Consider the following 11,897-nt stretch of genomic DNA (forward strand, 5'->3'; position numbering starts at 1 on the left):
GGTTTTCTCCGGGTCCTCCGGTTTCCTCCCACTGCTAAAAGACCCCTACGCGCAAGCGAATTATTGAAATAAAATTAAAACCATATGTTGGTCCCGAAATGACCTAGTTTGTGTCGACTGGACGTTAAACCCCATTTCTCCCTCTCTCTCACTCTCTCTCCCGAATAGCTAGGGATTTGATTATAGGCTTGTCATGTTAATAAAGGTCTAAATTTAAAGTTATCGAGTGCGAGACGACCGTGTTTTGACACATATATATATATATATATATCACGAGACGTAAATATACTGATTCACCTGGATATCAAATTATACCTGTATATAGAGCAGACCAGTAGTTCATACCTGGATAAATACCTTTATCACCTGTACGTCAAGGATAGTCAATAATTCTGGTTACGGCGACATAATAGAGATTCCTTTCATAAAGACATGTCAATATTTATATTAGCGGACAAAGACCTGATGACTCAACAAAAATATGCACTTCTGTTATAAAAATAACAGACTAGCTAGTTAAATATAGGGCCGCGGTGATTCAGTGAGTAAGAAGAGAGAGAGAGAGAGAGAGAGAGAGAGAGAGAGAGAGAGAGAGAAATGGGGTTTAACGTCCACTCGACACAAACTAGGTCATTTCGAGACCAGCATATGTTGGGATGGGACAAAAAACGAGATTCGGTGCATGTAAAGGAACCCCAATTGACAGTTGGAATTCTAAATAAGAGTAGGTCGTAGCGCCGCTGTTCGGGTCAAATTCCCCTCCTCGCACACTTCATTAGCCCAAACGGCACAGTAAAGTAGGCTGTTGAACCCCATTTCATTTCATTCCATTAGCTTAATAGAAATAGACTCGCTCCTGAATGTCAGATTAACTTTGAATCAGATTTGACATTTGTTTAATAAAAGATAAAAGAAAACTTTTTAGCTTTCAAAAACTGGGTCACAGACTTTGTGGTTCACCCCGTCTTCATTAAATAGGTCAGGTAGGTCAGTTAGACATCAAACCCTAATTTATTCCAGTTTATTTGTTTATTATATAGGGGCGTCGTTTACTTACAAAGCGACTCTGTCCTTGACAGTGTAAGTATGAAACACTATATTATATCAATATGTAATTTTAGAGCCATTGTTAGGTTCCAAAAATAGAGGTATACACCTTGCATATACAATAAATGAAATGAAATGAAATGGGGTTTAACGTCCTACTGTTCTGCTCCTATACTGGGCTAATGAAGACGAGCATACGCCATACAGTGTGCTATGAGGGAAATTTTGCCCGGGCAGCGGCACTATCGCCTACTCTTATATCGAATTCCAACTGCCAAGGGATCTTTTACGTGCATTCCAATGTATACACGGGACCTCGGTTTTTCGTCTCATCCGAAGGACTAGACAGCTGTCCTTGTCAGGCCCTCCGTTCTGCACCACTGACAAGGGGAAACCACATCGGAAAATCCAGTTGAACTTTACGGTCAATGCAGGGATCGAACACCCGACCTCCAGGCTAGCGAGCCAGCGTCTTAACCAACTATCCACCGTGGCTCCCCCATATACAATAAACCACAAGTTGACCTAATGCACGATATGTTAGCAGATAAAAAATGAGAATTACGTCACTCCATCACAAGTTTATATTTATTATAAACAGTTGGGTTCATTGAGTGAAAATTCAATAGCAGTGAAGATAATACAGGCAAGGAAATCAATACAATGGGGTTTAACGTCCTACTTTTCTGTACCATCCAGGTAAGAGAGAGAGAGAGAGAGAGAGAGACGGACAGACAGAGAGTGAGAGAGAGGGGGAGGATAGAGGGGGGGGGGGGAGAGAGGTGAGGTTTAACGTCCACTCAACATAAACAAGGTCTCAGTTCGAGACTAACATGTGATTGCCCATAGGAGACCCCACTCCTTGTCACGCACAAGCCGAGAATTAAAACCACGTCAAATTAATTATGACCCATTAGTAGATCATACAATCCAACGAGCCATCCCAAACTTAAAGGAGCTAAATCGCTAATATTTGGAATCTAGAAATTGACACAGATGGGTTGCAACGCATATAATAATGTAATCTGAATGTATATATACTGATTTACATTCATTCTTTTCCATTTTTACTCTAATTTCAAATCCGTTATGTTCGGCGAAATAGCCAGAAGTCTCAATCGAATGGCAATCTCGAGCGTCTGATTATTGCAGTATATTGCGCATGCTATCCAGACAAAATGTGGCATCATCATTTCACATGACTTGTGGAATATGTCTAGCCTCGTTCCTTCTTTTCCCCTATTGTTACAAATGGCGCTGAAAAGTACGCGATCAATGGTAAAATGTTTATTTTGTCTTAGATATTGGACATCAGAAGCCCATCTTTTCCCAATAAGATTACATCAATGTTGATTTAAATTGACAAATAATTCGTGGTTTCAATGTGGAAGACTTTGGATGATATTGAGTTGGAGACGTAGCTACTTTAAGCTGCCTGTCAACAGTTTGGTTAGCTCTGCTTGATAAAGATGCATTATGTAAGAGTCTGTCTAATGCAGGCTTTTATTTTTGCTTCAAGTGTTAAATAAATTATTATTTAGGCATTTATTAACATGGATATTATATAACCAACTCTCTAGAGCATCGGATGCCGGAGATGTGAACGGGTTGATTTAATCTAAAAATGGTAGAGTGAGTTGGAAAACGTTGCCACGATAAAAAAAACCCCAAAAAACAATCCATACCTTGTTAAAATCTTACTATATGAAGGTTATTATTAAAGATATAACACTATAGGGTTATTTTAGGTCTAAGAAAAGTGTTCTGTTTAATATAGAAATGTGACGAAAACTAGGGAAATGAAGTAGCTTGAATTATCCTACTACTAACTTAGAGTCTAGACTTAGACTAACTCACCCCCAGTTGTGTCAGTATCCATTTCTGGAAAGTAGGGTACTATCGTCCAGTCATCTCGTGCACGGATTAGTCCAATTAAATAGAATAATGTTGACGTTAAACGGTGCCTATATGAAACACTTACCCCAAAATGGTAATTGTCCCGCCCTAATAGATGACGCATTACATTTTCTATATATTATAGAGCGGGTTTGATTTACCCTCAGACAATCATTCGGAGCTCAGGGGGAACATACCTTTAGCTTCCTCGGCTTAGAGGCTAGGGCGAACACATCATCCTAGTGCGAACCTTATGTAGAACTAACAAGAAGTATGTGGCTCTTGCCACGTTTAAGCCGTTAGGTCTGAGTTAGAAAGGATATTAAACTCAGACCGTGGATAATTTAATAACTCAAAAAGTAACTATCATAGATATTGTAGTTTCGTGTGTGTGACCTTTGTAGTTTGCTGTATTCGTTAGATAAACTTAGTAACAACATAAACGGTGGTCCAGAGTCAATTAATTGATCCAACAACGTGAAGTCCAAGCAGGTCCTAGACGATCATCTGTCCCCATAGTGTCACAGCTAATTCCTTTTTGGTACCGCGACACAGGATAGTGTCACAAATCGATATTACTATATGAAGGTTATTATTAAAGGGATCTTACTATATGAAGGTTGTCATATTTACTATATGAAGTTTGTCATACTTTTGGACTTCACTCCCAATTAATAAATTATTCCAGCCGTCCATTTAGATAATCGAGATATCATTACTTTTGGTCTTGTTTCAAGATTTGCAAAATACGATAAAGATGCATCAATTAAGTTTATCGCTGTCATTATTATTATATTCTATAGCCTGAAATCAAATGTGAAAATGGCCCTTTCCAACGTGGTGCTAATGGTAGCTTATAAATGGAACCTCGGCACCCGCTTTCCCATCCCAGCCTCGACTTCATCCTACAACTGACAGGTTGAAACAAAGCTGGATAATGCCATACAACTTTCGTAACCATCATCAGAATCGAACCCGTAGGATTCTGGATTTCGGATGGCCTAGTGGTCTAGAATGTTGCGCTGTCGACCTCTGGCTGGCCGGTCAACACTGGCTTGCAGTCATGGTTTTGATACCTGGTGTGAGCACATGTGCCTTGAAAATAGGGATGCCTTCTCAACCATGTGGGTTTACTCCGGGTTGTTCTCCGGTTTCCTCACAACAGAAAGACCCCAGTCTGCGCTAGGCATAATCAAATAAATGAAATGAAAATGAAAAGAAATGGGGTTTAACATCCTACTGTTCTGCTCCGAACTGGGCTAAAGAAGACGGGCATATGCCATACAGGGTGCTATGAGGGAAATTTTGCCAGGACAGTGGCACTACGGCCTACTCTTATATCAAATTCCAACTGTCAAGGGATCTTTTACGTGCACGCCAATGTGTACACGGGACCTCAGTTTTTCGTCCCATCCGAATGACTAGACAGCTGTCCTTGTCAGGCCCTCCGTTCTGCATCACTGACAAGGGGGAACCACACCGGAAAATCTGGATGAACTTTCTCGTCCAATGCAGGGATCGAACACCCGACCTCCAGGCTAGCGAGCCAGCGTCTTACCCACTTTGCCACGTGATCCCCTCGTAATCAAATAAGACGACTTGTCTGCGATATGACTATCGGTGGAAGCGAACTTTAAACATTAATAGAAGTATACTGGGCCTACTGGTTAACAAGCCAGCGCAATACTAAGTAGCCACTTAATATAGAAAGGCCAGTTGAAGTCTAAGCTATTTTCTGAACAATGCACATAAAGTTTTAGAATGTCAACAAAATTTCTAAATTATTGGATGATAATGGATATACCAAGAGCTTCACAGGGAATTACAGATGATATTGTTAGAAACGGACAACCTGGGGTTTCAGTATGAAATAACAACATCTAATTGTGGGGAGAGAGATGGGGTTTAACATCCACTTGACACAAACTAGGTCATTTCGGGACTAATGTATGTTTCAATTTTACTTCAATAATTCGCTTGCTCATAGGGGTCTTTAGCAGTGGGAGTACTGGGAGGAAGCCAGAGGACCCAGAGAAAACCCACGAGGTTGGACAGGCGACCCTACTCCTTGTCACATACAACCGAGGAATCGAAACCACGCCAGTTGACTCAATGACAGACCTTATGATACAGCGTGCACACTCTAACCATTCGGCCATCCAACCCACCTCTAAATATGGGAAAATATGACTAGGACGGAGGTGACAACAATATTTAACATATGGTTTATTACTTATAATACAAGACGCTTTAATTTAAAAACGATGATGACAGCAATGATGATGATGATTTATACAATGATAACTTGTAATAATTAACCAATTTACAAAACGTGGGAGATCTGTTTAAGATTTGAGAAATTAACAGGTATGATATACTGAGAGTAATTAAGGCTTATATATATATATTTGTACACAGGTATATTTATGTTGGGGGATGCTAATTGTAGGCCGGTTGGTGAGGTTCGGGTGTTTCCGGAATCCAAAATGGCCGCTTTATATAAATGAGTATTTTGGGGAATACTAACCCGAACCCTAACCCTTTTTAGAAGACTGAACTTGGATCTAATTTAACGTTTACCCTTCTTAAAAGGGTTAGGGTTAGGATTCGGGTTAGTATTCCCCAAAATACTCATTTATAAAAAGCGCCATTTTGGGCTCCGGAAATTCCCGAACCTCCCCAACCGGCCTAAAATTAGCATCTCCCATTTATGTTATATATTTTGATTGATATAAGTTCTGTTCGTAAACCAATGATATCAACTGTACCACAATCTCATTAAAACACAGATCATATTTCGTTTCATTTTTTTTATAGTTCAAAATTTTGTTTTTTACTTGTCTTCACAACACTAGGATCTGGAAGAGTTGTTTTATAACAGGCGTTTTAGTTGATGTAACGGTCTGTTACGACAAGTTCTTGGCGTGCTCTTCATGGAACTGTGGTTAAACCCCTAGAAACGTCAACGCTGATTGATTGATCAATGTTTGACGTCATAGGGTCAAAAGCCGCTCCTATGACCCCTGATGCAACCTCCCAGTACAATTGGTCAGATTTTCATGTAGTATAGGCTATGGAAAGTATAAAAAAACGAAACGCAAAACAGATCTGTATTTTAATCAGATCAACTGTACCACGGACATGCGAGTCGATTTGCTCAGTTAAATTTATATTACGATGATTTATATATTTGTTAGTTTATTACAATGGCTTGACCTAATACATTTGTATGACAATAGTCCTATTTTATGATATTTCTGAGGTGGGAACAAATCGCAGGTCCTCAAGTCCAAGTCAAGTCCCAAGTTGCTAGCTTTAATACAAGTCGAATCTCAAGTCTGCTCAACGCACATGTCCCGTTCAAGTTGCCAGTTGATCAAATGAGTCAGCAATGCAGGACGAATAAGGCAAGTCAGAGTTATGTCCCCTCATGGCGACTCAAGGCTGTCGCTGTTTCAAGTCGTGAGTTGTCATAACTGCCGAGTCAGAGTCACGATATATATTTCAAGCCAGGTCGCAAGTCGGGTGATCGATTCGACTGAATGGCAGGACTCGAATTCCGACCCACTGATATTTATCTGAGCAAATACATCATATGATAGTTGTCCTATTGTTCTATTTTATAACACACTTGTCAACTAGCTCAGGCATGGTGCATTTAATTTAACATAAGTCAACAATAAATTAATAAAAATAAATATAAATAAATAAAAACATAGAATTTAACAAGTATATTTACATCTTAATATTAATCAATAAAATTATTCCAATCACTTTACATAAATTTTTTAAATAATGCAAGTAATTCTGTCAACATATCCTTTCCATAAGTATAACACGAACCCGAATGTCAATATTACCTGCAACAGTTAAGTTTCAATGTTAGTAATTTCTGTCGTTCTCCGTGAGAAATTGTAACTTTCCACCAATACACAAACCGTGAGTCATTTTAGTCATTTTAGACTAGAATATGAGCAGAAGGACTAAAATGATGCCCCAGATTGTTTATTGACGGAAAGTTACGAGTACCCACAGAGAACGGCGGAAATTACTGACGTTGTAATTTACCAGTTGCAGGTACATGTAACAAGGACATTCGGGATCATGTTATACTTATTGAAAGGATATGTTGACATAATTACTTGCATTATTTAAAAATAATTTGAAGCTTTTCCGGTGACCTTTCATGGATTAATTTATTCTATGACATTTCTCAATATTTTTTAAAAATAATCATCCATGTTATTATTAAATACTGAAACTTGATTTAACATTGAGGAGAGGATTACTTGTCTGAGTCCATGTAGTACAGTAACAGGGATTATCTCCCTTCCTTCAAAACCACTTTGGTAGTCAAGGGGTCATACTAATAATACAAGATTTTTTTAATATTGAAAGCAAACACTGGACTGTGAAAATTCTTTCAAAATTATAATTATTAATTTCTTTCCATATTTTGATAAATTTAAGAAATTGTTGAGCATTCAAAAAAAAAATACACATACATACGTCTTTCTATTCCACTGAATCGGCAATTTAAATTAGAAAATCCTAAAAAAAGACATTGGAGCTCAAATATTAAAAAAAAAGATGTGCTTTTCTTTATGACAAATTATATAAAAAATATTTGAATTTAAAATAAAATAAAGGCACTATTTAAAATTGTAACGTTTCTCTTTGTAAATGCAGTAATTTTTCATGCAGAATATTGTAACATTGTAATAATGAGATTTCATTATTTAAACATACATTATGCAAGAGCTCAATCTGGAAATTGCTTATCTAAATTATTAATTAGACATTAATTAACTTATCCAGACCATAATCAACTCTTGATGTCATCGCTAAAATGGATAACCGAGACTACGGTTTGATCGTAACGACTTTAGTGATGATGAACGAGGCTAGACCCAAAATTCAATCACTAAATTCTCGGTCCAGAGTTGATCAATTTGACTGAAATTTTCAGCTAATTGCCTTTACATTATCTAGTTTTCAACTATTATAGTGAGAACTGTCAGCTCTTTTTTTGATCTCCCATAATGTGTCTTTAAATACATATAGATATAAAATGTTAAGTGAAATATATATTTTTGTGTTGATAGACCAGATTTCAAATATAAAATACAGAAGTTGTGGTTTTATACTGTACACACATTTGAAGAGTCCTGGGGAAGAACGATCTAAGTCACATTTTTGTCTTTTCGCATAAAAGGCAAAACAGACTTTTGGAAGAGAATGCTTGACGCGAACAGAACAATAAGTGGGTTTAATTACAACTTCAAAATGATCATTAATACGAATCATAATTACCAGTAAAGCAACTGACTTCCACGTTTCAGCCAAATTAAGGTCAAATAAAGGGTACGATGGACGTATTTGTCCGGGAGGCCATTTCAGAAGGGCCTTGGTTTGATGTGATTTGTATGGGTTTGATTGTTCGAAATTGATTGTTCCACAGAAAGCTTATACAATTTGCTACCAGGTGGCACCATTAACTGGGGTTCGTTGAAATAGTGACTTAGATCTTTCTTCCCTGGGGCTCTTCATTTAATTTCAAGACACTATTTGTAAACAATAAACAGATAATCTTTGGTTTGATATTTCATATAATACTATAATTATAAAACTAACTCTGTTCTTCACCGACTGGGCTAATGAAGACAAAGATGTGAAGATTCTTCACATAACTGGTTGACATTTATTGGCGTTAATTTTAATTTTATTAATTAACTATTACATGTACATATCACAGTGAAGTTATCATGATAGAATCATAGTACAGAATCATTTAAAAATTATGAAAATATGAATTCAATTTTAAAATAAAAATTAGGAGATGCAACCTGAATGCATTAACAATTATGTACATTTACTGCAGCCCAAAGCACACAATGTGACTCCACAGTTAGTCTTCACAAAAACAATCTTAATTAATTTAGTTACAATTTGATATTTCTGAAAGAGACCTGGGGGGGTTGGACGGCCGTATGGTTAGCACATGCGTGAGTGCTGTATCATAAGGTCTGTCATTGAGTCAACTGGCATGGTTTCGAATCGCCTGTTGTATGTGACAAGGAGTAGGGTCGCCTGTCCAACCTCGTGGGTTTTCTACGGGTGTTGCGGTTTCTTAACACTGCTAAAGACCCCTACGCGCAAGCGAATTATTGAAATAAAATTTAAAATACATATGATAGTCCCGAAATGACCTAGTTTGTATCGAGTGGACGTAAAACCACATTTCTCTCTCTCTCTCTCTGAAAGAGACCCATTAGAATTTATTCCGAGAAATGACAGATTGAAGGTGAAGAATGCAGTTACTGAGATCACACAAGCTGAATAACAAATATCTGTCTTTTAGGAACCAGAATAGGAAGAGATCCAGATAACATTTGATGGTGGTACCTGTACATGAGGCAGAACATGCTTACATATTATTTACACCAATTTGTCCTTTTGTATTCATGGCCTTCGAATTTTATTATCGATGATCGATGGTTGGCCTACTACAGTGTATGTTCCATTTAAATTAATCTAATATTTTCACAGCAGTTGATACACATACCGATACTTCATGTAAAGTAGTTCAAATAAATCCCAACAATTCATGTGCAGTAGATCAAATACATTCCATCACTCCATGTGCAGTAGTTCAAATACATTCCATCACTCCGTGTGCAGTAGTTCAAATGCATCACCACACTCCATTTGCAGTTCAAACACATCCCAACACTTTATATGCAGGAGTTCAAATACATCCCCAACACTCCATTTGCAGTTCAAACACATCCCAGCGTCTCAAACACATCACAACACTTCATGTGCAGTTCAAACACATCCCAACACTTCAAACACATCCCGGCGTCTCAAACACATCCAAATGCTTCAAACACATCCCAGTGTACAAACTCATCCCAACGCTTCAAACACATCCAAATGCTTTAAACAAATGTATTTCTTATTCATGGCTTTCATCTGCTTGACACAATTCAAAAAATCTTGATAAAGTCCATTTCAGTCCACATAGTTTCACACGGCTAAGATAAAAGAATGTACTCTACATTTTCACTTAATATATACCTCTAAGATCGTTTCTTGAATTGCACAAATCGTTTCCTTACATTTAAATACATCATACTCCATAACATAAGCATTTTATCCAAAATATCATCACCATTGTCAAATCTCTACTTTAATCTAGCTGGTTTCTCATACCATATTCCTTGGTCTATCTACAAACTGCACAATAGTTTCATAAATCCATTCATCCTCATTCATTCCATAAAGTTCTATTGCTCTTAAAGACTTTTGATCTTATTTAAATTTTAAAATATTGTAATCATCTTAAATACAGTTATCACAGTTATTTATTAAAATCTATTAAAAAATACTACACAACGTCCAATTCCGTCAATTGACCAATTACGATCATATTATGGTTAATTATTCCACCCTATCCAACTCTCTCTTTTGTCAGTTCAAGGTCTTACTACCCTATCTATCAGTAGGGTCCCCTCTATCACACCATCCCGAATCCCTGACTTCCTTCGTTTACTGCTAGTAACAGAGAATGATGAAATTGTTCGATACTGTCATAAAACGGTAAACAGAGTTGATTAAAACTGAAAAATAAAATAAAAGAATTCAAAGAAATGAAATGAAATGGTTTACCAACGTGGTTTCCCTTGTCAGTGGTGGAAGATGGAGGGCCTGACAAGGACAGCTATTTAGTCGTTTGGTTGAGTTGAAAAACCAAGGTCACATGTGCACGTAAAAGATCCCTTGGCAGTTGGAATTTTATATAAGAGTAAGCCATAGTGCCGCCGCCTGGGCAAAATTTTCCACATAACACACTGTATGGCGTACGCCTCTCTTAATTAGCCCAGTCGGAGCAGATCAGTAGGACGTTAAACACCCATTTCATTTCATTTCCTTTATTTTGAAATAAAATGGGTGTTTTACAGCCGACTAGACTAATGAAGACAGGTATACGCCATACAGTGTGCTTTCCAATTCCAACTATCGAAGGTTCTTTTACATGCACACCAATGTGTACACAGGGCCTCAGTTTTTCGTCCAATCTTATCGACCAGACGCTGTCCTTGCCAGACCCTCCTGACTAGGAGGAACCATGCAGGAAATGCCGGGAACTTTCTTGGTCAACAACTGGATCGAAACCCAGAGCTTATTGTCGCTTTAAATTGAGATTTGTACATTTTGGATGATGACCTAAATAAAATAAGATGAATATTCGTAAAAATAAATTTGGTGAAAAAAGAATAAAAAATTGAAAGTACCAAGTATGTGCAGAGGGTAAGCCATTAAACATTGGAGTAGAACTGAGTTGTATTTTAGGTTGAAGTTCTGAGAATCCTCCAACAGGTAGCTGTGAACATCCAGTAATAAATTGTAATAATCTGGCCATTTGTTCATCTGTAAAACCTGCTACAATTGTCCAGAACCAATCCAACATCTGAAATAAAAAAAAACAAAACATGGTCAATCAAATCAAATGTTGTATATTTTCTTCTTTAACTGTTTGACATTTTAATTAATTAAAATGACGTTATGAATTATCATTACTATTAATAAGTGCAGGAGATTAATCATAATAATACTATTGTCATTTATAAGCATGTTAATATTGAAGAACAGTTTCTAAGGTGCTGTTGTTTATTTCATTGACTTTGTAAATTTATTCCATATAAAAGATCAAGCATACGAAAAGGCACGCTTTCCAAGTTGTAAGGTAATAATTGGAGATTTTAGAGATTTGAGAACGTAGACTTTTGCTGGTAGTATAGGGTTCAACAAGACCTTTTATATAAGATGGAGTTTGGTCGTGTAACGCTTTAAAGAACAATGAGTAATTGAACTTAATTCTTGTCTGAATTGGTAGCCAATGTAGGGTTTGTAATATATGGGAAATGTTTTGATGATTACTTCTTCTAGTG

General features: G+C 37.1%; 1 protein-coding gene across 1 annotated transcript in view; it reads right to left on the bottom strand.

Annotated features, from left to right (window-relative positions):
* Positions 1-5,145: 5,145 nt before the first annotated feature.
* LOC126822623 (apoptosis-resistant E3 ubiquitin protein ligase 1) overlaps positions 5,146-11,897 on the bottom strand; it is a 76,820-nt gene continuing 70,068 nt past the window's right edge. Inside the window, exons 18-19 of the mRNA XM_050551606.1 lie at positions 11,241-11,416; positions 5,146-10,565 (exon numbers count right to left, since the gene is read on the bottom strand). Of these exons, the coding sequence (XP_050407563.1) occupies positions 10,463-10,565; positions 11,241-11,416 (279 nt within the window). The 3' untranslated portion in view covers positions 5,146-10,462. The remainder of the gene's footprint in view (positions 10,566-11,240; positions 11,417-11,897) is intronic.

The sequence above is a fragment of the Patella vulgata genome, chromosome 5, assembly GCF_932274485.2.
Source record: "Patella vulgata chromosome 5, xgPatVulg1.2, whole genome shotgun sequence".
NCBI lineage: Eukaryota > Metazoa > Mollusca > Gastropoda > Patellidae > Patella > Patella vulgata.